Raw genomic sequence first — 27,850 nt, forward strand, 5'->3', positions numbered from 1 at the left:
AAGATACAAAGCTGGTGGAAACCATTCTGTGAACTATTTATTTTTTAATATGAAACCCCCCTTGGCACAACCAAGGAACAGTTGGTGTATGCATTTATTTTTAAGACACAGATTAAAAATTATATAAATCAGTGGACTTGTTTAGCTGTCTGTTTTCCAGTTAACAAATACTGAGGCTCCAATTTTTGGATTAGTTATTTTTCACTTAGAGAGTCAAGTGTGTTGCTAGTAGGCAGGCGAGTGAGCATGAAGATGAATGCACCAGTTGTATGCTCTGGGTTTCAGCTGAATTGCTTCCAAGACAGATTTTTTTTTTTCCCTCTAAGATGGGAAACATCCGAGATAATTTCCCATCCCACATGGATTTCACAATTTCCCATCCCTGGGAACATAGAGTACCTAGTAGATGGGGCCCTACAGACATCTACAGATAAAGGCAAGGCAAGGTAGGAATGCTGGAAACTCACAGACAAACGGGGATTGAAATTACATGCTAATTTTTCCACAGCTAATTAATCACTGGAACAAGTTTAGGGAATACAGTGCCCAACCTTCATCCCAATTTTCTTTCATTTTGACAGGACTCAGATGCTTTCTGTGGTTTTAGAAATACTTGCTTTACTGTACATAACTAATGTTACACTACCAAGACATGCATAATCCTGTGCTCCTGCCCCAGAACTGGGCCTCCCTGCATTGGATCTTCTTAAAGAGATTCCTCTTGGCAGTTTGTGTGCACAGCCCAGCACATGCTCCAAAGGCTGAACCCTGAGCTGCGCTGAAGTCAATGGCACAATAGAGCAGGGCCAGGATTTCACTCCACTCCCTTCAGGTTTCACATGCTTTCAGCAGATGCATTCCCAAATTATTTTTTACTACACATCTGGAACACAAAGTAGGGCACTGGATTATTGCAACACAGAGCAACTTACCCACAGCTGACTTCTTCCAGAGAGTGAACACCACCACAGAGTTCTGCACTTACCGAGGAGCTTCCTTTCAGATATACACACAGGAAAACACATCTCATGATATATTTCCAAATTACAGACAATACAGCGCCCTCTCTCCATCTCTACCTGGTGTAAGTATATCTCTTTATTCCTCTCAACACAGAAACAGAAACCACTACAGTATTCTTTTTTTTTTTTTCTCAAATCCAGCAATGGACAGAATACAAAACACTGCCTCATGTGCTGTAGGAAACTGGATGGGAATTTGCACACTGAAATTCACACACAGGAGAGAGTTTCCCTTCATTTAGACAGCACAGAAATGACAATGCTGCTTCTTGTGCTCTTTGAAGTCTCAGGAAAAAAGGAAAAGAAGCAAAGGGATCATTAAAATGCCGTTCTTGATGGATAGTGGCAAGAGGGGATGACAGGAGAGGAAGTAATCAAGAACACCAAGGTCTTGCTTTCAAAGCCTCCTCCTGCACTGGATGATCAAATTAATAAGTTTGTTGGGTTTGCTGCAGCTCGGCCATCAGAGAGCCAAACATGGGAAAGCAGCAATCTGTATTTTATGTACAACTTGGGAAATGCTGACAGCAGTGGGAAGGGTGTGGAAGAGCAGGTACAGACAGAATAGGCAGCAGCTCACAGCAGAGCTGAGGACGAGGCAAGAAGGACAACAGCAGTTAGGCTGGAAGTGAGCAGCCAGTCCAGGCAAGAGGCTCTGGGCTGGACCTGGAGAGAAGTGTCTTAAGGCAGAAAAACACATACAACTGCACAGGGAACTTGCCCTCCACTTTGGAGGTGTTAATGGGTACAAATTCCCTGCAGCACATGGGGATTTATGGAATCTAAATATAAAGCCCAAGTCCCACTGACTCTCATTTTGTCTCAGTCCCCACAGAACAAAGATTTCATGTTTTACTTCCCTTCTCTCTCCCTTCAGGAATCAAGGCAGCTGACCCAATATGAAGATTCACCTGTGAGAGGTACAAAACAGCCCGGAGAAAAGCCTTCATTTCACCAGCAGGTTCATTCAGAGAGATCACGACACAGCACATAAGGGAGCCATTGTTTCTGGAATAAAATCTCCATTTGAGCTCTCTTCTTTGGCCATGATCAATGGGAGGAATTAAAGTCTCATCCTGGGAAAAAAACCAGCTTGCTAACACTGTGTTGAAAGATCGGGTAATGGAGATACAGAGCAAGTGTGGGCACCCATATAATCCTTTGGTGAGCTTGAGAATGCTGGAGGTAAAAGCTCCCCAAACACAGGCACATCCCTTATCATACCCTATGAGAGACAACCAAGTCAAGGGCTAGGAGTCCTAACAGGAGCTGTTGGTATTTCACAGTCCTTTGATCCAGATTTCAGCTCCCCACAGCTCCTTCCAGTGCAGGGGCATTTCAATTCCATGGGTGCTGACACAGCTGCCTGTTCAAGCCTCTGCATTTTCTGTCCCACAGATGCACAGAGCCAACCCCAACAATTTTGAGTCTCTTTCCTACATATCCCTGGGGTATTCTGAGAGCACCCACCTCCCACTCATCCTCCTGACCCAACATGAAGATTCACCTGTGAGAGGTACAAAACAGCCCAGGCACCTTCCCTTCTCCAACAGGCATGTCAGTGAAAACCCACTGCCCTCACCACTCAGTGACCATGGCAAGAGCTTTTTCTACCACCTGCCAAAGGATGGACTGCCACCCTCCAAAACTCATCAGACTAAACACACACAGAGAACTAACCCTATTTACATCATGGCCACAACACCGTGATGACCACCTCCCCCCCCCTCTCTGTTTCAGTCTGATGCTTTGAAACAACAACGAGATAAGGAGCTTTTTACTTAGTAGCTACTAAATAAACTAAGTTACTACCCAGAAGAAAAAATAGTAGTTACTGGTTCAAGAGCAGCAAAGTCTGCTGCTTGGGCAACTAAGTCTGCAGCATCCCTGTTAGCCTCTGGCTGACATCACACTTGCCTTCACCCTCCCCCAGGCCCAAATCTCACGTGTATTTTACTATTCAAAGCAAACAGGAGTTTAACAGCGATTTGCTGCCCTCTCCTGAGCAGGCCCAGTGCCTGTCAGTACTGCAGTGGCTCTGCAGACACTTTCCTTCAGCGAGCACAGCTGCTCCCATGCAGAAGGAATGGCACTGGTGTGGAACCAAAGAGCTGTGACAGGGCAGGTTAGAAGTGATCATCAACTGTGACAGACCAGGACGGCAGATGAGCTACACAGCCTGAACCTTTTGGCATCCACAGAGAGCATTCCTGGCATTTTGGTTTTGTAACTCTCAGGTTAATTTTCCTCTGTGGAAATACAAAGAAATACCTCCCAGCATATTCTGTTCTCAATAGTCACAAACAATTCAGAGCAGAAGCAGGCCATATATAAAAAAATAGAAAAAAATTTACTTGTAGATTTAATTTGTAGGGTAATTTGAGGAGGTTTTTTTTACTAAACCCACTTAAATCTTTTATATCCTCCAACAGTGCTCCCTCCTGTCCTTCCTACCTAGACATACAGTATGTACACACACACTATCTTCAGAACAAAACAATGCAACCTGCTGCTTTCAATGCACTTCCCCATGATAACTTATCTTTTGCAGAAACCTGTTAAATTAAATTGTGCTCTCCATTAAAGCCCTCCAAATAAGGCCTATGAACCTGAGGGAGCCTTTGTTTTCATATGCAAATATAGACATAAAAAAAGTAAAAGTCACTTCTAAACATTTCTCAAATCTTTGTTTTTCCATGTTTTTCCATCCTAGGACAGATAAGATGTCCCATGATGTGGAATCAACGCTGTTTTCTTGGCACACTCTCTGGGTTGCCCTTCATGCTTCAATCCTGAAGGGAAATGAGGGGTTTAGAGAAGGCCAGGCAGCCTCATATTCATGACCAAGAAAAATGCCTCTACAATTTGTAAACAATGCAACAAATGCCAGATCAGGCTGCCACCAAGGCATCCACTGAAAGTTCTCACTCAGGCACACACACAGCACCCAGCCCTGACTGCATGAGAGGGATATGCCACACTCCATACTACCTCCAAGCACTGCCTAATCTGCAAGTGCTGCATGGAATTGCCTGTCCCAGTGACCAAGCCCTGCAGAGGGTGATAATGAGTCATTGCCTGTGTGTACAGATGTGATATTTTCACTGCACACCTGAGGGTGCAGAACCCATGAAATTGTAAATAAAAGGACAGGGGCAGGTTCCCAAGGGTCACATGGACCCGGGCAATCTGTAAACAAGGGCCTGCAGCAATCTCGAAGCAAAACAGAACCACAATCACTGTATGCTACAGGGACTGTGGGATTATGGGTTAAAATTCTCTGGGCTCCAAAATCAGCTTGCTCTGCTTTCAAGCCTTCTTTTTCTCTATAAAACATGCAGAAGTCACCACAAAGATAACTGAGAAACAAGGCATTTGGAGGAAGAAAAAAGCAGTGTGCTTCCCCAATGTCATCTACCAACCATTTGTGCCTTCACTCAGGAAGTGCTGACCTGCTTTTTAGACAGCTCAGGTTTGGAGCTCTGCATCATGGAGGCTGCAAACACCTTGGTCTGGTCTCCCAGGTTTCTTTAACCTGGTAACTTTCAGAGAAAGGAGCTGCTTGGAAGCATCTGAACCTTTGGCAAGGCAGCAGACTGTCCAGCAGGCCTGGCAGCCCAACCCTGCATGGCATGGGCTTGGATTGGCCTCGATACTAGAAAATTATTTGCAAAGCAGCTTAATAGCTTGTGCTTATTATGTTTGCCATATTTCACTGCTGCTTCCCCTTCAAAGCGTCTGTGCATTCTTGGACAGTGTCCCTTCAGAATGAAAGCCAGTTCTCCTTTAAATGACATCCCAGCAGATCCTCCACTGGGTAGCAGAGCAAGAAAGCATCTGTGACATGCAGATTCCTGAGCCAGGAGAAGGCAAGGTATGCAGGCTCTGGATTTATGGATTAGACATGCTGCCATGGCACACAAATCACTCTGCACTCAGTGCAATTCATTATCACAGTGCCATGGCTGGTCACATTTTTCACAGGTGCAAATAACGCCAAAAAGGCTTTTAAACTTCCATGCGCCAAGACTTAGTGATGCAGAGCCAGGAGCCCTCCTGCCTGCTCAGGGAAGCAAAACCAAAGCCAGCAGTTGTTCTGTCTCTCTGGACACACTGAGCCATGAAGGATTTTCAGCACCCCATGGCAGTGTCAACAGACTAAGCTGTCACAGGGCTGGGACTGTGCCTGCTCCCAGTTCAGCCTCTCCCAGCAACTGAACCTGTTGAACTGCCCACATGCACCAGCAGCACCTTCTAACCCAGGTAAATTCAGCTAAAAATCTGCAGAACCCAAAAGCACCGGGTACTGCAGTGAAAAGCCCCAGGTGCTCGGGGCGGTGGTGCTGATGGAGCTGAGGCGGGAAGATGGAGGCCTGTGGGTCCCCTCATGGGGCCTCACGGAGCACCAATCTGGACCTCTCCACAGAGAAGGCTCCTTGGTGGACCTGTGTCCCTCCTTGGAGGTTGTAGTCATAGTGATATTGCAGGGGGTACTGGTGCAAGAGGTGCAGTTCCCAGAAGAAAAAATAAATCTGAGTTGGACCCCCATTTCCTTGGGTGCCTTGCTGCCACATCCAGTCAGGCCAATGCCACAGGGGTTAGTGCTGGAGGGACACAGCAAGGAAATGGCAGAAGGAGACACCCAAGGCAGAGCCCCATGTTACTCACCTCAGTCAGGCTGGCCCCGGCACACACAGCATCGGGAACGTCCTTCTGAGCCATCGACTCCACCGCGCGCTGCCCGTGAGGGGACCCACAGGCCTCCATCTTCCCGCCTCAGCTCCATCGGCACCGCCGCCCCGAGCACCTGCGGCTTTTCACTGCAACGCCTGGTGCATCTGGGGCTAGCGCGGCTCCCTGGGCTGAGCTGAGCCGAGGTGAAGCAGCCTGAGGCAGGGAAAAGCCCCAGGACTCCCTTCTTCCCCTCAGGCGGCGCCGGAGTGCCCGGACCGGCTCCTTCAGCTCCTTCACCCGTCACGGGCTCCCTCAGCGGCCTGGGGCAGCGGCCAGCGGGCCGCTAGGGGGCGCTCGGCGGCCGCGGGGCAGCGCCCCCTGGAGGTGTCCGTCACTGCCCTCCCTGTCCCGTGTCCCGCCAATGTCCCTGTCTGGTCACTGCCCTCCCTGCCCCGTGTCCCGCCACTGTCCCTGTTCAGTCACTGCCCTCCCTGCCCCGTGTCCCGCCACTGTCCCTGTTCAGTCACTGCCCTCCCTGCCCTGTGTCCTGTCACTGCTCCATTACTGCCCTCACCTGTCCCATGTCCCATCACTTTCCCCCGCCTGTTTGGCCACTGCCCCAGCCTCTGCCACCGGCTGCCCCGTCCCCACGGCTGCCAGCAGCCCCTGGGCAGAGCTGTTCTCGTGGCCAAGCTGCATTCAGTGTGACCTGAGTGGGGAATGGACCCCCCGTGACTTGGGTTTGGGGACTGAAGGGCACAGGTCGTTCACCTGCTGGTCACCCCACAGCCTGCTGGCCCCACAAACACCCTCCCCATTCCAGCTGCATCACAAAACAAGCAGCCACAAAGCGGCTTTGGGAGAAATTCTCTGTTTCTCCTGGCCCATGGTAAAAGCCAGCAGCTGCCAAAGTTAAACCCTATGGTGCACTCCAGTAATTTCTCCACCTGCCCTCAGGATTTGTTTTACTTGGCACAAAGTCTGAGGGTTAGGAACAGTCTCAGGGAGCACAACAGCATGCAAGATACCCAGTGCTGAATAGAAAAATATGCCTTTTACATCATCGTACATAATTTTATTTAAATTTTGCTTTATTTCAAAAATAATTAAGGGACACCATAAACAGCAGTAGGTACATCAGCGGGGTTTGTAGTCTGAGCCTCTCAAGACCAGATCTCTTGTGCCAGGCACCATACAGGCACAGTCAAACAATTCTTGTCTTCAGGATGAATTTCTCATAAAGATTCAGGGCCCCAGTTTCACTCAATTAAGTCAGTATTAAAACTAAAGTAGACTAAAAGGAATGCAGATAAGGTAAAGTGAGTGGGCTTCTAGACATGTCCTCCCTCTCCTAGAAGAACATTGGAAAAGATGCATCAAGCAAGAAGATATTTCCTTTCCCTTTTACTTGGGAAACCAAGGCAGGGGAAGACTAAATCCCTAGTCCAAAGCTCTTAATGCTGTCTGTGGTAGCAGAAGGAAACTATTTCTCCATTGTCCTAGCTCAGTACTCAAACAGTTTACTGCTCACCTCTGTCCTCACCTGACCCAGCACAACCAGAAGCATCCTGGGAAATATGGCTGGAATGCTGTAGGAGGGGAGGGATCGAGCACTGGAGCCCTTATGGGCTGTTTGAGTCAGTTCTGGCCGCTGTAGTTTATGATTTCCTTAGTCTACCAAACCACTTCCAGCTCAGACAAGCAGCCAAGATCATGCTAAAGAATTTAAAGCATTGAAAAAACACAAGATTTATTCTTTAGGAACACAGCAAAAGTCTGATCAGTTCAAGTCCTGCTTCAGACTGCAGTCAGGATTAGCTGCTGTACTAAATTGTCCCCTCTGGGTATCACAAGCTACAGGACTTTGGCACAGCATCCCCCATAGGGAGGAGGGTCTTCTGTCTCGTGATGTTAATCATTGTTGGAGGGGTTTATTGAAGAAGATACCCAAGGGTCTCCCTGCTGGCCTAGTTCTCGGGTGGTGCTCCGGACTTCAGCGGTCATTCTCCGAAATTTCCGCAGGTAGACAATGATGAGGATAACCAAGATAGCCTGGAGGATAAGGAGGATGAAGAGGGAGAGCTGAGAGAGCAGAGCCAGGCTGCAGTACCAGTGCTGGCACGTGGAGACGATCTCATCCTCTGTCAGGTAGGCGATGATGCGGCCCTGCAGGTGCTCCGGGGAGCTGCACCTCACATCCCTGTACAGGCTGCGGTTCTGCTGCCACTGCAGCCAGGAGCGCAGGTAGAGGATGTCACAGGTGCATTCCCAAGGGTTGCCCTGCAGGTAGACTGCCTGGAGTCTCCTCAGGTTGTCAAAGAGCCCGTTGGGGATAGAGGTGAGCCTGTTGGAAGCGAGGTGGATGATTTCAGCTGAGGGACGGAAGGCAGTGGGCAGGTTTTCTACAGTCAGGTTTTTCAGTGAGCAGTCAGTAATGCTGGTGGTGCACCTGCATGGCACAGGGCATGTGGGTGTCACGAGTGGGAGGAAGCCAAGGAGGGACAAGAGAATTCCACTGTTCATTTTCACCTGCAAACACTTCCCTGGTGAGATTGGATGAGGTGGAGACCAGACACCACGCACTCTAGGGCTGACACCACAGCCAAGGTCTTTTGTTGTTTTGTTCTGAGGATGAGCTTCTACAGTTGGGTGAATTTGGTATCCTCCAGTGGAGACACGAGAGCTCTGAAAAGAACAGAGTTAAAAGAGAGCAAATTCTGGTCTCTCAGTATAGGTGAAGGAATTTTCATGGTCTTTCAACCCTGGATTTGAGGAGGGATATGAATACATGGTAGTGGAAGGCTTAGATGCAGCAATCAAAGATATTTTCACTAGTCCTCAGAAGTGTACCAGAGCTGCTTGTGTTTTCAGCCTTACTGGAGGTGCATTATCAGGATAGCCAAGAAAATTTCTATCAAGGAATCAAAAACTAGAATATGAACTTCCTCATGCCTTATCATAGCTCTGGATTACATCTTTAAGCAAAGCTTTGTTCATGCCAACTGCAAGAGGAGATTCAGAAATAAACTTACTGTTACCATGAGTAAAAAATAGCCTTTCTAGCCTTGAAAAGAAGAGATAAACAGTCTTTGGCTGCAGTGAAGGTGCTGACCACTGAGGATAGAGGCCAGTGGAGTTTTTCATGCTAGACACTGCTCCAGCAGGTGAATAATCACCTGTGCTGGGAGACATGGGTCAACGAGCTTTTTATATGTTACAGTCTCATGCCACTGCTGAACAGGAGCTGCTGTAACTTCTCTAGGAGAACAACTACACATACTTGCAACAAGACAGCATTTTTCTGTGCTTGAAAAATTGTAATTGTCAATCAATTAAAGAAAAATTTTAAAAATATTAGAAGGTAGCATTATTGACTTACCAGAGTAGTTCAATCCTTGCTTTCTTGCTGGCTTTACAACACAAGAGAAAGGTCTCGAGGCAGCCCAGCCAGTGCAGTGTGTGCAGAGCTCTGTTCCCAGATAATCCCCTTGCAGCTGGCTGGGAAGATAAGGGTCAGCCTCATCCCAGGGACACCTCCCACATGAGGCCTTCCTGCAAGTCTGCTGCCTGTCACCGGAAGCTGAGGCTTCATTGAGCAAGTCTTCCAAGAAAGGGGAGCTGACACTGCTCACAAGAACACATTTGCTGGGAGATGCTGCCAGTACTGATAACTGTGATTCTGGGCCCACAGGCTCAGCCCGACAGAAGTGTTATGAAGTCTCAACAGCACAGGAACTCAAAATGCACTTCAGACTGGAAGGTGATGTTACTGGTTTGTACCACACTCCCTCAGCACTGTGACCTTTGGTTTCCCATCTCATCAGGAAAACTTAGCAGAGTGGTGACATCTAGAACTTTCTGGGTGCACACCCTCAGGTTTCCCTTGAGGCAGTGACACAAATCTAGTTCTTATTAGTGAAAGATCTGCTGATAGACATGGTCTGCCAGTCCATCCATCATTCCAGAGAAAGACTCTTCAAATGGCCCACAGCCCTTGACAAGTGCAGTTACTGAGAAAGACTGACCACATGCTCTATTTAGAAGCTGCATTACACAAATACTTCAACAGGTAAGTCCAAGGACCAAAACTGCATTCAGGCAGAATCACATCTCATGGCCATAGCATCTTCACAGACACTTCTCTGCCATCAGCCTGACCAGGCATACACTGCACTCCTTAGCCTAAGGCCACCAGAATCACATTATGGAACTGTTGCCCCATTGAACTCAACTCTGTTACATTGTGCTGTGGACATCCTAGAGATCAGAAATGATGAATGCCCTGAATGTGTTCATGTTAAGAGAATTGAGAGTGCAAAAAATTGCAGAATGCGGCCCTAACCAACAGAAATTTTTTATGCTCTGAAGAAAACAATTAAACTTTAAATTTCTACAAAATTGATGCAGAGAATTCCAGTTGTTTCACTGTGGTGGCCAGGCAGAGTGGGAAAGATATCTTAGGCTAACAAACGAACCCAGTTTTTCCTGCAGAGTCTGCTTTCCACTTGGGAGCAGCTCAACTACAGCAGGGTAAGTTTGTTAAGCAAACTTACCTCATCTCATGTGTTCAGTGCTGTGTTTATTCACAGGCAGGTGTTCAGCCCAGGTGTGGCATGGAGCTAATCTGTGGCTCTGCATGCAGCATGGACTTGGCAATGCTCTCCTGGCTGCTTACAAACTGGACTTCCTGGGACTGGATCTTGCCCAGCTGACCATTGATGCTTTAGATACCATTCCTAGGGAAGCTTGGATATAGAAGAACCTTCAAGATCATCTTGCTAGCTTCTACAATAAGCAGGCCAGAAATCTCATGCAGGAAACCTGCCTGAAACCTGCTCTGACTGAATTAGACAAAAGGAGAAACAGGGTCAGTTTTGCTCTCTCCTGCCCATAATGTATCACCAATGCTGCTCAAGGGGGCTGAAGATGAAACAGAAAGAGGTTGGATTTTTGAATGTATTTATTTCACTGATCAATTCAGGTAGTAAACATTAATAATAATAACAATAATCATTTAATAAAATGGATATGTTTAAAAGGTTTCATTTTCTTTGTTCACAATGACAAAATGTTCAAACAGAAATTTACAAAAAAAAAATATAATTATAATAACCTAACAGATGGACAGGAAACATAGAGCCTAGGAATGGAGCAGGGGGTGAGGAAGGTGCATGGCAGGAGCAAGCCAGCATTAAAGCACAGCAGAGTTTGTGAGGAAGAGCAGGGAATGCCATTGCAGAGCACGAGTGGGAGCCCCTCCTTTGAGGGGAGGCATGCAAGGAGGCAGCAAGGACTGCACAGGCAGGACCAGCACAGCAGTGGCACACAAGGAGTTCATGCCATGGATCCATCCTGTCAGGCACAGGGGCCAAGATGTACCAACAGCCCCAGCTGCAGCCTGGGATAGCTGTGGGTGGGACACCATCCCTGCAGCCACTCACTCAGCAGGGCAAAGCTTGGCAGAGGCATGGGAATGTGCCAGGGGGTGCAGGGATGGTATGTGAGGCTGTGGAGGGTTGCATGAGGGGAGGTGTTAAATTACTTTCCTATCCACACTTCTCGCTGCCAGAGCCACATAAGCTCCCTGTGCTCAGGAGTCTCTTCTCCACTTACTGTGAGAATTGATGCCACACTCCTTAAATAAACAGATTCCTTAAATAAACAGATTCCACCTTCCAGGCCAGAATCTGACCCCCTGATGTCCCCAAAAATCAGTCTCTAATCCCTTTCCAAGCAGTCCCTGAATTCTGGCACTCAGGCCAGGGAACATCCTACGGACACATGATTTCAGTGGTACCACCATCCCTCTGTGGAAGCCATCTTTGGTGCCTCACTCCTGTGTGGTTTTTCCTAAATGCAACTTGAACCATCTTTGCCAGCTGGTAGCCAAAGGCTTCAGCTCTCTGTAGAGGACAGGTTTGTGACCCTTGACTTGATGCAGGAGGCACTGAGCTGATGGAGAACCCCCAGGTGGAGGGATGGGCAGATCCACCCTCAGCAGCCCTGCCTGTGAGCAGCGAACCCTGTGCTTTCACCAGCACACAGCACCTCTGTGCACAGCCCAGCAACAAAGGTGTCAGCTGCTCCATCTCCATGCTAAGGGGAAAAGCTCTCCTTTGTCTTCTAGGAATGAATCTGTTTGGAAGAGGAAAATCTCCAGGTGGACAGGGCTCATTTGCAACAGAACATCCTCCTCACCAAGATTAGTGTAAGAAAAGAGGGGACAGGTACTTCAAGATGTTTCCTTTTATGTCAGTACAGACAAAGCTGAGAACTCAGCTGTCCACCTTCCAGGAAAACCTGGAGGAAGCTCCTGTTTCAGGCTACTCCACTGCCCAAGTAAGCACATCATGCAGAGAAAGGTTATACTTCCTCTCAGGTGCCTCAGTCCTTCATGTTACTGAAGTCAAGCTGAATCCTTCTGCTCTCCTAGCATGGCACTGCCACTTATGAGCCCAAAATAAGGGAGCATGAAAAAAAACCATGAACATTGTTGAACACTGCTCTTGCCTAACATACACAGTTCTGTGAAAGGGCTTCCATCCTTATTTTGTCCTTCCACACGGTGCCAGGGTCTCTCCCCTGCCCCTACAGCCCATGCACTGGCTAAGCAGAGTCTCTGTACAGTGAATAACTGGAACCAGCCAACCTACTCACCACCTGGACAAACCCTGACAGGGACTCTGAAGCCCCAGGGAGGATTCAGACAAATGCAGTGCCTAGTAACAGAACCTAGGGCCTGGCTATTCCTGGCCAACACTGAGCTTCCTACCCAGGGAGATCTACTGGGGAGATCCAGAGATGGAGGAACAGACACAAAAGGGGAGAGGGGGCAGAGGAGTCAGGCAAGGAGCAGAAGGGCCCAGCCCATGGCTGCAGTCCCTGGAGTCAAAGGGAAGAGCCAAGTGTCTCTCCCTCCAACAGCCCTGACTCCTGTGAGCATGGCAGTGTTGCTGGCGAGCCCTGCCCTGTCAGGCACATCACACTCCAGGGCTCTGCTCTGGCTGTACTCAAGTTAAAAATACTGCAGGAAGCAAGAACAGGACAGGAGCTGCTGCCCAAAGAGTGCTTTTATCTCTGCCCAGCAGACTCACCAGCCTTCCCAGCACTAGGGCAGGAAGAGCCAAGGAATAAGGAGGGGGAGAAGGGTTGAGTGCCTGGGGGAAGGGCAGGGGAACAAGAGCCAAGCCTGCTGGGCTGTGCTCAGCCCCACTCAGTGACAGTCCTGCACCTGCCAGGCTGACCCAACACCTGCCCACACAGACTGCCTGCAGATCTCAGTACAAGCCTACAAGTGTGCCCCTTCCCCCAGGAGAAGCCTGGAGCCAGCTATGTGCTCATGGGACTGCAAAGCCTGGGGGTAGGGGACAGGTCTGCATTTTGGGTTGGATTTCAGCCCTAGGGTTTCTACCCCCTCCAAAGCAGTCTTGGCAAGTGCTCTGGATGCCACAGTGCTTTTCAGAGCAGACACTGAAGACACACTGCAGGTGATGACCAGAGCTAAACCATGAAACACCCTCACCCAGCTACTGCAGGGCCTTAGGGTTCCTCTACCAATGCCTCCAGCCTGCTGTGGGAGGCAACCATGGCAGGGAAAGTGCTCACTCCCATCACCTTGCAGGCAATAGTCAACAACTCAACCTCTCTGCCAGAAAGATGTAACTGAGAACAGTTTTCTTGTAACCAGCCTCCTCGAGGCACTCAGTCTCTTGCTGTTCAGTGCAAACATCCTGGAGTTTTCTTGATAGGAAGAACAAAACCAACCAACTAAACAAAAAATCCATAAAAACCTGGACAGGATACCAGGCAATCATCAGGACTCCTGAGCAGGTCAGTGCACAGAGGAACCCCCAGCCCCAGTTCTCTGGGCCAGCACTGTCCCCAGGCTGAGAAGCCCAAGCAGCACAGGTCAAACTCACAGGAGGGTATGGCTGCCTTTACAATGCTTGTGCTGGCCCCAGACAAGGGGGACAGGGACAGGGGCACAGCACCTCAGTTGGGAGTAAACACCTACGTGCAGTGACACAGATACTTTAAGTTTGTACACCAGAGAAACCAGGACTTTAAATACCAGAGCATTCCCAAACAAGAGATTAGTACATAGGAAAGGGGGATCTTTTTCTTTTCTTATTTTTTTTAGGATGCCTTAGAGACGTCCCAGGCTAGTTTCTTTAAAAAAAAAAAAAGAAAAAAAAAGAAACAAAAGAATAATTATTAAAAAAGAAATACACATCAGTAAACTGTTAAGTGAACAGCCTCCTCCACAATCCAGCTGGTCAAAAAGCCAGCACTGCTGCTAATAAATTAGAGGGTGCGGGTGCAGCTCTTGCCCACAAGTCTCTATACAACAGGAAACCTTTTCTAAATGGTCACAGCTCTTGCCAGGTCTCAGGTGGTCACTGGGGGATCCCCTCTGCCCTCCAGGTACCTGCTTCTCACTGATCCTGCATCTGCTGCTGCATCTTCTGCAGCATCTCTTGCATCCGCCGTAACTGCAGGAGACACAGAAGAGAGAGTCAGAAAGGGACCGGTGGATCCACACTTGGCAGCCCTTGGAGCTGACAAGGGGAACCCTCAGGGGGTGTTAACTCCTGCCTGAGCACAGAGGCACCATGTCTGGGGTGGAAGGGAGCTGTGTTTCCCTGGCAGAGGAAGCCACAGCTTTCAACCCTGTCCTCCACCCCAGGAGCCCACAGGGGGACACAGGAGCGGGAAGCCTCAGGACCACCTCTATGGGGCAACCCTGGAGAGACTCCTGGGATTCCAGCTCCAACATCCAGGAGGCACAGGCACAAATGGTACTCACCTCCTCATCCTTCATCTTAATCAGCTTCTCTGTCTCTGTGTCTGGTGTTGGGAGAGGCAGGATAGGAATGGGGCTTTCTATCCTGTTGTCCTGAGTCAGCTTGCTAGAGAGATGGAGAGAGGGAAAGAGCAGTCACTTGTGGTCCAGGATGGCCGCCTTTGGTATCACCATACAATGACTGTCACTCCCCATGGTAGAGCCACCAGCAGTGCAGCATCACACACCCAACCAAGTGGAGGGGCTGTAGGGCAATCCAGTCCAGAGCTGTGGCATGCACTTGGATGGAGAATGAGACCTTCTGCTCAGCAGGTGGGAGGCATGAGACAGGCACAGCACAGCAGCCTTGCTCGGAGGGCTGGGGTGCCCATGACTGTAGGTAGGGGACACAGGAAGGAGAGGACTTTCTTTCAAAAGACTGGAGCTCTGCGTACATGAGGAGGGAATGGTAATCAAAGAAGTCTGGGCTAAAATTGGAACTTCAAGTGCCACTTGCACGTGTTCACCACTTGGAGTCACCATTGGCTCATTATTGAGAAAATTCCAGCCTTGGAGCTTAGGATCTCCTACCAAAATGACTCTAGAAATGGCCCTGTACTGGTTTTATGAAACTTGTTCACTGGCAAGGAACTAATCAGTACCAAACTGAAGCTTTCTCTAGGCATAGCAACCACTTTTTCGCTGTGCTTTTCTTTTAATAGACACACAGCCTAACTAAATAGCAGCTGTGACACTGTTCACCCAGCTCTAGCATTTAACATAGTTATTTTGGGACTCCATATACTTGCTGCTGAAAAAAACAGGCTTGTCTGCTATGCAAAAGTACAGGGATACAGTGTATGTCAGGAGAATGTGCCAACCTGCACGTTGGCACACATGCAGGACTGCTCCTTGCTGAAGCACAGCCATTCTGCTCTGCAACGTGGCAGCACAGAGCTGCCCAGCCAGGGCTGGCAGGAAGTGAAGGGAATGGTTCACAACAGAGGAGCCGAGACCTACTTAAAGACAAATTTTTTCATCAGTATATCAGTCATGGAAGGGAGAAAGAAAAGGAGAGGTCTCAAATGAGAAGCCTGTGAGTGTTCTCTCTTCTGTTTTCTGATCATTCTGACTAAAACCACAGAGCACCAAATGCAAAGGGAAGACAATGCAGAGAAATCTTTGAAGATGTGTTGTCTTACTAATTGCCTGAGCCCTGTTGTCTGAGAAACAGCAGCATCCCAAGGGTCATGCTATTATTTAGACATAACTACAGACCACAGAATGCATTCCTGTTCAGCAATGCACACAGCTATCCCTCACCAGAGAGATGGCTTATCCCATTTTATTTGGCTGGATGTATTTCATCCACTGCTAGAAACAGCTCTTCAAAAGAATCTCCAGGCCTATTTCTTTATATCTGCATGAGGAATCCTCAGACAGGAATGTGGATTCTCAGAAGCATTCCTGCCTTGGGTTCAGGCTGTGGGAAACATGCTTGGATTTGCTATTTTAGTTCCCAGTGCCATTCTTGGAGGCTGCAGCCCAGCAAGTCCCCAGCAGATCCACAGCCTCCTGACCAATGGGCTGCTGTGAGAGCAACCCCAGCTCCACAGAGGGTGACAGACCCCTCCCACCAGAGGTGGGGACCCACCTGGTCATTTGCTGGATGCACTGAGCTCGGTAGTTCTCGTAGTGGACATCACAAGTGACGTCCTTCAGGTCGTGCATGTGTGTCCGGATCAGCATGTTCCGCAGCTTCACGAAGTCGCAGTGAGCCTGGTTTTCCACTGGGGATGCAACAACGGGAGAGTGCTTGGATCTCACATCTCACCAGGCCTCTCCAGGGAGCCCCTTCTCAGCTCCTGGACACACAGACTGCACTAAAACCCCACCCCAGGGCTCCTTCCTCATTGTCCCCCACCACTGCCCTGGCACAGGCCTCAATGGTGCCCTGCACTTCTCAACACTGAGGCCAGGCTGCTGAATGCACCACTTTCCCAGGACCTTTTCTGTGTAAAAGGATTAATTAAGCACATACAGCAGAGCCCTGAGAGAGGATCCCACGTAATGGGATGTCACTGGGATGAACCGCAGTGAGCACAGCTGGTGCTGGAGGTAAATTGCTTGTCTGATCAGAATTTAGGACTTAGCAAAAGGCCCCTGTAGACAAAATCAGCCCCTGAGGGGCAAAGCCAAGAGCAGGCAATGGAGAGCTGAAAGAGCTGCTGTTGCCATGGGGAGCCTGGCTCCAGACAGTGCTGTGGGAAGCACTGTGCTGCTGTGATGATCTCTATTTGCCTCTCTGCAGGGCTGGGGAAAACCAGCTATATCAGGGGTTTTCCCAGGAGGCACAGGGGTTCACAAAGTTGATGCAACTGCCTCTGGAGCTATTGAGGGAGCAGAGCCAACAGCTGAGGAGCTCAAGCAGCCAGCACCAGCCCATGAGTGCAAACACAAGCTTTTGGGATTTAAAGCTGCAAAGTCTTAAAGCAACAAACCAGCAAGGGCAAATCAGCAAAAGCCATTCCAGGGTTATTCTGCCTAAGGGCTTTATGAAATTTCTCCCTTTAGAAGGGAAGAAAGTTGGAGACAAACACTGTGCATCAGCACAGCCTCCAGCCCAGCAATTCCAGCACTTACAGGAGCAGCAGCAGAGGAGGGATGCATGAGGGTTTCTGATTGTTTGGCTGAGGGCAACAGCTTCACCCCAGAAAATAAACAGGCAATGCCCAGCCTGCCCTGCTTAATGAGAAGCCATGTCCTAGTGCACATTAAATCTTAGGCATTCATCCATTCACAGTGGAGCCTCTCTTCCCCAGTCTGCAATGGGAGGGTTACTGACACACTCCCAGTAACACAGACCTCCCGAGCCAGTCCCAGTGCCTCTGTCTCTACCCTATCTTGTGCCAAAGGTGGCACAGACAGTCCCAGCTCTCCCCTGCCATCCCTGCTGGAATGCCTGTCTGTCCTTGCCCCTCCTCCCAGTGCTCCCAGGCTCCCTGCTTACCTTCCACAATGCCCCAGGGGTAGAGCCGTCCCCGGACCCGCTGGCCTTTGGCCTCCACCACGGTGTTGCTGCCGATGACAGCGAAGGGAGCGCTCTCCTGGAATGAGAGGCACCGCTGAGCCCAGCCCAGCCCATGGATCCCTGCCCCAGGGGCCAAGCTCAGGCACAGCAGAACAGCAGGAGGAAGGTGCTGGTAGGAAAGGACATCCACATGTGCCACAGAGCAGGGTGCCACAACCCAGTTGCAGAGAAAAGCCTAAAGCACTGGGATCTACAGGCAGCCTAGTTCCCAGCCTGAGCTCAGCTGTCCTGAGGGAAGCTGTGTCTCTGCAGGTGCCTGCATCCCTTCATTAAGGGGAAGCTCTACAAGGAAGCCAGAGCAAAGAGGCTGGGACACCAAGCAAGTGGGACAATGAATGCCAAGAGCAGGAATGTACAGACCATGCTCCTCTCTGCTCAGAAGGGAGTCAAAGCCCATTGCCCCCCTCTGACAGGAGAAACAAGGCCATTGTGCATGCACACACAGGCTTGGGAGGCAGTGAGGAGTGGGCTGCTGGGGCCTCCAGATATGCCTCTATGTTGTGTCCCCCAGTGCAACTAATGCGCCACAGTGGTGTCTAATCACTCACAAATCTCTCCTCCTTGCTGATGGCATCACCCACAAACAGGGGCTCAGAACTGCTGTACCCAGCTTTCATATTAAACACACAGGCTGGGGCAGATGGAGGAAAGACTGACACTGCCTGGAGGGAGAGCAGAAGGGCTGTGAGTTCATGCCACACTTGACTTCATGGCACCAGCAAGGACATCAGCACCTTTTCCAGGCCATCTGCCACATAAGCCAAGGCTGTTCCCTGGGTAGCAGTAGCACAGGCCTTCAGCACAAGCAGGGCAGCTCTGGCTTCTTCTGGACTGACCCACAATCCATGAGCCTGATTCCCCAGACCCTGCTGAGCAGATTCCTTACCTTCAGCTCTCTGTCTTGCTGCTTGAACTCCTCATCTTCATCAGAGTCACACTCAGGAAACTGATACACTTTAATGCCAAATTTGTCGATCTCTTCCCGGATCTATTTCCATGCAAAACAAAAGGAAGTAAAACTGAACAATACAGAAATGCTGGGTTTGTTCTACTTGTGCTACCATGGTTTGCTATAGCCTACAGATGGCAAAAGGATTTGATATTTCTTCTACAGTCAACATCTCTGCTGAGAGCAGGGCGCAGCTGCAGCTGTATGTGCAGATACTCTGTGTGTGTGTGTGTGTGTATACACACAAACATGCTGTACAGACACATAAATACATATATGTCTATCTGCATATCTATATATACACAAACATGCTGTACAGACATATAAACACATATATGTCTATCTGCCCTCCCACCTCAGCTCATCCCTGCCACTACTTCAGGTATAACCCTGTACAGAAGGAGCATCTCACCCTCTCCTTCAGCTTCCGGATCTCGGAGGGGATCAGGCAGTCGGCTTTGGCAATCAGGGGCACAATGTTCACCTTCTCATGCAGAGCCTTCATGAACTCAACATCCACAGGCCTCAGCCTGCAGCAGGGATGAGGGACACTGTTAGCAAGGACACACTGGGCAGCTCCCCCTCCAGCCTCTCTCACCCACCCAGCACAAAGGGAAAAAGACAGCACTGTCACAAGAGCCTGCAGCAGCACTGGGACAGCCCTCAGCTAGGGCTGCACCTCCAGGAAAGCTCTCTCCAATTTTAGCTGCTAAGTGTCTCATACAGACCCTGGCTGGGTATCTGCTCCCTTGCAGGCTAAATACTGCCGGGGCCACAGCCTGGGGTCTCCCTCCAGCTGTCCTGTACCACAGGCAGCCAACACAGCCCCTTCAGCTGCTCCAGGCTAGGCTGACACATGAGCCAGCAAGGGGCAGGGACAAAAGGCAGCTTAAAACTCCCTTTCCTACATATCAGTCCAGCTTAGCTAGATGGAAATATACAAGTCTGCATGGCATTATTTCTCCTGATTTTCAAATCAGGTTGTAAGGCCTGAGGGAAATCTGCTCTGTCTGTTCACAGGCTGTCTGTCCTGCCAGTGAGGGGAAGGGAGTGCTGTGATGCTTAGCAGAGGGAGAACATCCAGACAGTTCCTTTCCTGTGCAAACAGCCCTGGCAGTGTACAAGCTGCTACAGGGCAATCCCGGGGCACAAGGGTCTTCCCTCTGCACTGAGTCACCCCCCAGGCCTGGAGTGTGGGCTCTCACCCATGCCCAAAGGGAGAGATGAAGTAGAGGCAGCAATGCACTCGGTTGTCCTGGATGTTCTTCCGGTTCAGGCCACTCTCATCACGGAAATACTGCTCAAACTGCTGGTCAATGTAGTCAGTGATGGGCTTCCAGCTGGGAAGGGCAATTCAACCAAAACAAAATCATCAGTAGTGTCTCCTGTCTCCTAATGCTGTGAGGTCAAGGACTAAAAGGAAGGCAGCAGTGCCCTGCTCACCACTCAGTGTTGTTAACAGCATCTCCAAAGCCTGGTGTGTCCACTATGGTCAGCTTCAGCTTGACACCCTTCTCCTCAATGTCCACTGTGTGCTTGATGATCTCCACTGTCTGGTTGATCCTCTCTTTGAACAGGAGCATGTGAGTTAAAGCCAGACAGTAATGCTGGGGATCCCCACTACACCCATGACAAGCCAGCTCCCTTTTACCACTGAACACAGGGAGTAACACAGGTTTCAAAAACCCCAGATCACGCTCTAAGGAGCCTGAGGGGGGTGGTACTGCAGGGGTCAGCAGCAGGCAGACAGACTCCAAGAAGATACAAAAAGCTCTGAAGTGCCTGTAGTCCAGCTGTTCTGAACATTTTGTCCAGTCACTGGGGAAGGGGAATCCTTACCATACTCCAGCATCCAAGAACAAAAGACAAACCTCAATCTCATCCCAAACATCTCATCCCCAATAGCTCATCCCAAACAGCTGCTCTGCAGTTTCATCTTCCCTTCAAAGGACAGAAGAGCCCTACAGCCGAACTGTTTTTGCTCAATTCTAGTGCCTTAGCAAACACAAAGGAGAGCAGAGCCAAACAAGAGGGCTGGGATCCAGCCAAGCTTGTAGCTGCTGCTGGAGCAAGGAACCAAAGTGCCAGTCCTTAGGACAGTCCCATTCACCCTGCTTTGCCCCCAACTTACCCTCTGCATTGAGGAGCTTTCTGTCCTTGTAGAGGTCTGTCAGGAACAGGCTATTCACCAGCGTGGATTTGCCCAGACCCGACTCTCCTAATTGACAGAGCGCAAAGGGGAGGAGAAATAAGCAAGCAACATGACACACTAATTGACTTACAAATGAAACTTTGAACAAGGCTTTGAATCCTGAGCCAAAGGAAGCAAAAGAGACAAGCTGTCAGGAGCTGTTTATTGGCACTACATTTTTCCAGTAGTGGAAAGACTTTTGCTGCAAGATGTCTCAATCCCTGTAAAAATGTGATCTCCCAGCTCCCCATTCTTCCTCTCCTTCCTTTCCCTTGTTCCCTGTTCAGCCCAGAGCCTTCACCACCCAGAGCAGTCACTGTTGGAGGAAAAGCTTGCTCGAGTGGGTTATGAGGGGTCAGGAGGGGCCTGTTCCTCCTGGGGAAACTGAAACAGGCTGAGGAGCAAAGCAAGGCCTGAGACAAGGACCAGAACAGAGTGAGAGGAGGGTCCAGGTGCTATGGAAGCACCTAAGGGAAGTGAGGAGAGCTGGTTCCCCCCACATCCCCACCGTGTGGCCCAGCCACCTCCATCCATGGGCAGTCTCACCTGCAACCATCAGGGTGAAGTCGAAGCCCTTCTTCACAGATTTCCGGTGCACCTGGTTGGGCAGGGTGGCAAAGCCCACGTACTGCTTCTCATGGTCCTGTGGGGCAGAGGGGGATGGCAGCAGGTCAGAGTGTGCCACCCCTTCTCCCTGAGCCTCACACAGTGACAGGGAGTGGGACTCAAAAAGCCCCTGGGGCAGAGCCAAGGGCTGGAGGAGAGGTGGGTCCCTGTCCTGGCAGCAGTGCAGGGCAAGGCACACACCTCCTCTGGGCTTAGGGACTTGGCCCTTCCCACAGGTGGGCACAAAGGGACATGTCCCAGGCACAGCCCTGCTTGGCTGCTCTCCCAGCAGCTTCCCAGCACAGAGAGCACAAGGGAAAAAGCACATCCCACCATTCCCACCAGAGAGCTGACAGACAGCCTTCCTAACTCAGCTTCATCTGCACAGTCACAGGCTCCCTTCACAGCAGGGTCACCAAATGCCACTTCTCCCCAGGTCATTTCCACATCCCTCTCTCCAGAGGCACGTGTGCTACATGATGGAGAGCTCTGTAATTAGCACCCTGGGGCTTGCACCGTCCTGAGCCTTGTCTAGAGGAAGGTACAGTGGCTCAGCTTCTGCTTGACCTGAGAGAGGATTATTTCTTGCTGTGTCACAGCCACTCCTGGCTGAATAAGAGGAAATCCTGAGTAATCTCTTGTGTTATTTCTGAAGAGACCAAAGTTCAAGGAGCATGGGAAGTGGAAGGATGTGGAAATATTGATAATAGAACTAAGATGATTTTGGTGAGGATATTACTTTTAGTATTACTGGAGTGTTACCTACCACCCAACCACCCCCAAGACAGAGCCCCTTGTCACTGAGTGCTCCCTCACAGCACAAAATCCACAGGCACCTCACAAGCATAGCACATGCTCTGTACAAGCACACTAAGCCATTCACAAATGCCTGAGCTAGAGACACCATAGACTCTGCATTTCACTGAATAATCATACCACTGGTATTCACACCACAGACACATCCAAGGAGCCAGGAGTTCCTCAAAACTGGCCCTAGCTCCTACTCCATGGATGCCTTCAAAGACATAACTGTCCTCACCCACTCTCCAGGCACAGCAGGGAGCACCTCTGTTCCTAAGTTTAACTATCTCCATTCCTGAGCAACACACTCAAAGAAATACAAAATATGATCCACATTTTGTGCCAAGCTTAGGGCAATGCTGACTTGCACCTATTTCCACACTGCAGGTGGGCAACGTCATTCCCAAGCAGCTTTCTACAGCTGCATGTCCACCTGTGTGAGAATCCCTGGGCATCCTCAGTCTGACAGACTGCAAAGTTCCACTGGGGACACTGATCAGGGAAAACAGAGTCTCCTCTTCCCAATTTATGGCTGCTCTGGAGCTGCCCACTGAGATGGAACAGATGTGGCTGATGGCCATGATGGCCCAAGGACTCTGTCCTTTAGCATTGTCACTGCCTTCCAGCAATTGAGGTTTGGTTTGGATCTGAAACTTGGTCATTTTAGCCCTGAGTGATTGTGGGTTCTGATCTCCCTCACCTCCCATAGCTGAAGCAATGTTGTTTCACCACCCCACAGTCCAGAAAGGCAGGAAAGGACAGAGAAAACTAAACTAAAGAAATGGGGAGAATTAGAGAGCACCCAAAGTGCTCCACTGCAGCTGTAATGGCTGATCTAAGAGGCAGTGACATCCCGAGCAGCAGCGGGACCCCGGGTGATGAGTGATGGCAGCTCTGATGAGCTGCATGCAGCAGAGCAATGCCTGCCTGGGGGACATCACAAACTGCCACCCAGAGGGCTCAGCAAAGGGCAATGAGGTGTGCAAAGCAGAGTGAGAAACGTGAGAATGGCAAGGTCACAAAAACAAGGAAGAAGATTCTGCTTCCAGCCTCTGTCTGAGCACCAGAGCTGTCTCCCAGCTGCTTCACTTCCTAGTCAAACACATCCATGAGCACAGCCAAAGTGGACACATAACAGCCAGCTCCTCACAGTAAAAGGTCCAGTGTTTCCCAGCAAGCACCACAAACATACAACATACTTCCCTTTTGTGCTTCTCCTGCCCTGATCTTTACCAGACTTTGGAAAGACAATGATCACCTGCTCTCTCCAGTGACCTACATGTGAAATAGTACTAGTAATGTGCTGATGAAACCATGGCTGAGGCTTGGGGTGTGTTTCTCTTGTTTTGCTTGGGTTTTAACCTAGATGACTAAGGGCTGACAATGGAGACACTGGGGAGCTGTGCTCTGGTGCAACTCCACTTACTTCTGCCAGGTGTAACTGGCTGAACCTGATCTCTCATTTCTGTTCAGCCCAACAAAGGGAGCATGGATTTGCTGTACCTCTGGTTGCCTCCCTATAGCTCCGTGGAATCATGATATTCAAAATGAGCAAATCCCGGCTGGTACAGGACACTGCCCTTTACCCATGACTCATGTAGTCATTTCCCTTACAAAAGGGAAGGTCAGTGCTGAGTGCAATACCAACAGAAGAGCTTTCCTCACTATGGGAGGCAGCCACACCTGTGAGGGGAAAAACCCTGTCCCCAGCCATGTCTCCCTCTGACCAGCCATGGACACACTGCAGAGCCCTGTCAAGGGTGAAGGTAAGAGACCCAAAGTGAGTTGTGAGGAGGGATCCCCTTCTTGTAACAGGCCTCTCTCAGGAGCAGCAGTGTGGTCTCTGCACCAGCCTTTACTTGTGGTTCTGCAGTGTGTCCATGGCTGGTCAGATGGATGTATCACCACCTCTGCCAGCATGGCAGCATCAATATGGCACTTAAAAGAGCCCAAGTAGCCTCCTGAGCCTGGTGTGTGCCTTGCTCAAAGTTCTACACCACTCACCCCCTCCAGGTACTACCTGCAGAGCAAGCATGCATGGGGTGGAGAGGCTGGGAGGGCTACTGCCAGAGACAGGGGGCTTTCTGGGTTATGAAAAGCTAAAATCCATTAGTTAGATGAGAGGCTTGGATAGAGGGAGTTCCTAAATGCAACACAGCCTTGTGCTCTTGACCCTCACAAGCCAGGTCCCATCAAGCTGACAAAAGCCAGGACAGCTGGTTCCTGCACTGCGCTTCCCTTGCCAGCTCCAGCTGTCAGGAAAGGGCCTTGGCCAGCCAAGCCAGCAGCACTCTGGCACAAGGAGCCCCTCTCCCACTGCCTGCTCCACGCTGCTGCCTTTGTTCCCACTGGCATCCTGCAACCACGTGCCTGGGAACGTGCCCCACACCACCACAGAGGCCACGAAGAGCTGTGGCCAATCTTTGGGACCCTATCACAAACCAAAGCACCCCAGGCCAAGAAAAACTCTCCCTTGGCACCTGCTTGCTGGTTCACCAGACATTGCAGCAACATGTCACATCCTCACAACCTCTAACACCCGGCCGAGGTGGCCAGGGCTCCCCTTGCAGCCAGTGCTCTCCCTGGGAGTTCAAGCCAAGCAACAAAGCCCTGGGTGGGCTCAAGCCCTGTTCATGCTGGGGACATAGAAACACTCAGGATGTGTTGCACAGAGGAGAAGCTGTCCTGGTACTGAGGCGTTCACAGGGCTGTCTGCACCTCCCAGGCAGAGTACAGCCTCCATCACTGCTGTCCTTCCCTCACCTCTCTGCTGGATGTGCCGTTTTAGCCAACCCAGATCTCACGTGACTTCATTCAGCCTGGGGATAAAAGGGGCCTTGCTGGGTATATTCGAAAGGGCTAAAATTAAACATCATGGGACCACAGCAAATTTGAAGAATGATCCGTGTCAAGGTCTGGAGCAGAAATGAGGGAGCTGTGCTAGGACCCTGGTGCCTCTGCCTTCTCAGGGGGAAGGGGCCCTCTCGGTGTCACAGCCTTCAGCACAAGCCATCCCGCTCCCTCCCAGGCAGCCCTTCCTCCAGCCTGTCCCCTCCGGCCAGGCACGGCCGCCACATCCGCGTCTGCACGGACCAGCACAGCCCAGCCCTGGAGGAGAGGCAGAACATTTGCTTCCTTTCATTGCAGAAAGCTGCATAAATTCATAACACAAACAGCCCCCGAGGCATCTGCCACGGACATCTGCTCCTCGGGCCTGGGGCTGAGCACAGGAGAATCGGCAAAACCACTCGGCCACCAGCATTTGCTGAAGAGAAAGAACGCGGCCAGCAAAGCACAGCATTAACACTGTTAATTAACACAAATCGGAGTGCGTGTGGGCATACATAGCGCTGCTGCCCTGAGCCTCCCCATGCACGCACACGCCATTCAGGCAGGGAATCACTGCATCGATAACCGCACAAAAGCGCCGCGCATCTCCCCGCGGCCCCTCGGCCCCGCTCCCCCTCCTTTCTGTGCCCGCCGTCCCTCCCTTACCGGCGGCTTCCCGCTCCTCTGCTCCTCAGAGGTCTCATCTTGTGCTGCGCGCGTCTTCTCGGGCACCATCCTCCCCCCTCCTGTCCCCGCTGCTCCCCGGATCGCGCAGTGCTATAAATACATCCCTGTACCTTCAGCTTGCCCGGGTGGCTTCGCTGTGCCTGCGTGCGGGGAGACAGCAGCCGCTCCACTAACCGCTCCTGAATAATGATCGAATCCATAACCGCGGCTGGCAGGACGGACGGACAGCCACGGCGGGCCAAGGGAAAAAACCCCAACCCATGTGTTCCTTCCCAGCCTTCGCTAAATCCATGCGGCAGCCCCCCCGCCTACGCGTGCACACACACGCAGGGCTGGCTCGGCTCGCCTCGGTGCCGAGGAGGAGAGCCGAGGAGAGGCGAGGAAAGGCGAGGAGGCTCCCAGGCAGCTGCCCGGGATTTCCTGCCTCCGCCTGTGCCGCGGGAGGAGCCTGCCAGCGAGGACAGGACAAAGGCCACCGCGGCCGCAGGCCAGAGGCGACGTCTCTGCCCCGCCAGTGTCCCGCGGAGAGGCTGCGCACGTACCGGATGCTGTCCCTGCCATCACTCTGACTCCGTGTGACAGATGGGCCTATTCAGCTGCAGGATTTCTTACATACCCTGCCTGATGCAGCCCAGACAAAGGTTTGCTGGAGGAAACCTGCTCTCAACAAAAAAGTGCTGCCTCTGGCTGTGTGGGTGAGGGTCTCAAGAATCCACAAAGCCCCCAAAAAGCAGGGTTCAAACATAACCCCCAGATCGCAGTCCTGGTTGACGTGGCTCTGTCCTCACGTGGTGCAGGCTCCTCTCTTGTATAGTCCAGGCTCTATTGCAGCCTCATCTCTGAATGCAACTGGAATAGCAGCAGATGCATTCTGGATCTTACAGCAACCATTCAAGCTCTGAAGATGTTTCAGAATAAGGAAGTATCTGTGTGTTCATTAGGCAGATGAACCCAACCCAACAACAGCCCAGCACACCAAAAAGTTATTCAAATCTCACATCTGGGTAGTGAACCTTCATATAAAATATGCCTTCCAGCTTTTCTGTGCAGCCATAGAAACTGAGCAGGAATTTATATTAAACAGACAAAAGCTCCTAATTTCATATAATCACACCATTCTGGGAACTGGGGGGTTAATACCACAGCCTGTATAATGAAGTGACAATACCACAGCATGTATAATCAAGTGACAGGAGATGACAGCACTGGTGGTGCTGGAGGAACCTGTCCCTTGCCTCACGGGTTCCTGAGCAGCTTTCTGCTCACCAGTGGGAAGGACACAGGCTGCAGCCATACTCCTGCCTCGCTCTCAGCCAGAGCTCCTGCTGCTTCTCTGGGATCTGCAGGGCTCCAGCAGTGACTCCACAGAGTGCCAGACCAGCAAGGCCTGCCCTGGTCACCTTGGGCCACAACCCAGGGCCTCCACCATGTACCCCAGGTCTGGCTGACACCAGGGTCTGTTATAAGGTACTGAGTCACTATAAGGTCCAATGGCCTCAAGTCTGGGAGCAGCTGTGAGTGTGCAAATGAAAGAAGAGGGGAACCCCCCCCAGTGTTTTATCTGCACTGCCATCCTATAAGCTGATGGAGGGTGATGTCAGAAGTCAAAGGCACAAGGTCCTAGAGGCTGATAAAAACAAATGGAGGAGAACTGGGAAACACTCCCAGAGCAGGAAAACCTCTGCCATACAACAGCTGCCATACCACATGCATGAAACCTTTCTCCAAACCACCCTACTCTGCCAGCAGCATCCTTAATTACACCACTGAGTTTTGTTCCCAGTTGTTTCCATGGGTAGCAGTCAAGCAGAAGGCCTGGACTGAGATCCAGGTGTGGCAAGAATTGCCACTGCTCAGAACACATCCCTCTGCTGCATTGTTCCATTCCCCAGGGAGCTGACAGCCCTGCATTGGTCTCCTTGCCCAGTGGTAGGTGAGGCCATGCTCATGACACCTCTTCTTCCTTCTAGATTCACCTAATCCTCATTTTCCAGGACTGGGGCACTCTTCCACCAGGGTCTGGAACAGGCACATGACTGAGGAGCAGTGACAGCACCACACTGCCTGCACTGGGCAGCAAGAGCAATGGCTTGTGGCACACCCAAGGTGCATCCAAACCTTCTTAAGATAACAGGAGGTTTCACTAGTCCTTCCACACCATAAACCACAATAGCTGCAAGCAAACCTTCTCCAACTCCCATGAATTCTCATGGCTTGG

At 50.6% G+C, this 27,850-nt stretch overlaps 2 protein-coding genes across 6 annotated transcripts in view; both read right to left on the reverse strand.

Moving 5' to 3' along the window:
• Positions 1-6,749: 6,749 nt before the first annotated feature.
• On the reverse strand, positions 6,750-10,495 carry GP1BB (glycoprotein Ib platelet subunit beta). Its single transcript, XM_054645635.2, has 2 exons — positions 9,076-10,495; positions 6,750-8,381 (listed from the first exon to the last, which is right to left on the reverse strand). The coding sequence occupies exon 2, from the start codon at positions 8,217-8,219 to the stop codon at positions 7,608-7,610; it is 612 nt and encodes a 203-aa protein (XP_054501610.2). The 5' UTR covers positions 8,220-8,381; positions 9,076-10,495; the 3' UTR covers positions 6,750-7,607.
• A 143-nt stretch (positions 10,496-10,638) lies between these two features.
• The window catches only part of SEPTIN5 (septin 5), a 42,524-nt gene continuing 25,312 nt past the window's right edge, over positions 10,639-27,850 (reverse strand). For 3 of the 5 annotated variants that reach the window (XM_077187700.1, XM_054645903.2, XM_077187699.1), the window contains 10 exons: positions 21,256-21,352; positions 20,650-20,736; positions 19,962-20,085; positions 19,724-19,858; positions 18,931-19,048; positions 18,456-18,557; positions 17,489-17,585; positions 16,133-16,268; positions 14,503-14,605; positions 10,639-14,188 (listed from right to left, as the gene is read on the reverse strand). In XM_077187700.1, coding sequence (XP_077043815.1) covers positions 14,132-14,188; positions 14,503-14,605; positions 16,133-16,268; positions 17,489-17,585; positions 18,456-18,557; positions 18,931-19,048; positions 19,724-19,858; positions 19,962-20,085; positions 20,650-20,736; positions 21,256-21,352 — 1,056 coding nt within the window. In that variant the 3' untranslated portion in view covers positions 10,639-14,131. Of the gene's footprint in view, positions 14,189-14,502; positions 14,606-16,132; positions 16,269-17,488; positions 17,586-18,455; positions 18,558-18,930; positions 19,049-19,723; positions 19,859-19,961; positions 20,086-20,649; positions 20,737-21,255; positions 21,353-25,611; positions 26,065-27,850 lie in introns of those variants that run through there. The other 2 variants (XM_054645902.2, XM_054645904.2) reach the window with 2 other exon arrangements.

The sequence above is a fragment of the Agelaius phoeniceus genome, chromosome 18 (assembly GCF_051311805.1).
Source record: "Agelaius phoeniceus isolate bAgePho1 chromosome 18, bAgePho1.hap1, whole genome shotgun sequence".
NCBI classification, from domain to species: Eukaryota; Metazoa; Chordata; class Aves; order Passeriformes; family Icteridae; genus Agelaius; species Agelaius phoeniceus.

What these genes read in the sequence shown, in the direction of transcription:
- GP1BB (XM_054645635.2), bottom strand. Translation starts at nt 8,219, where the DNA reads ATGAACAGTGGAATTCTCTTGTCCCTCCTTGGCTTCCTCCCACTCGTG.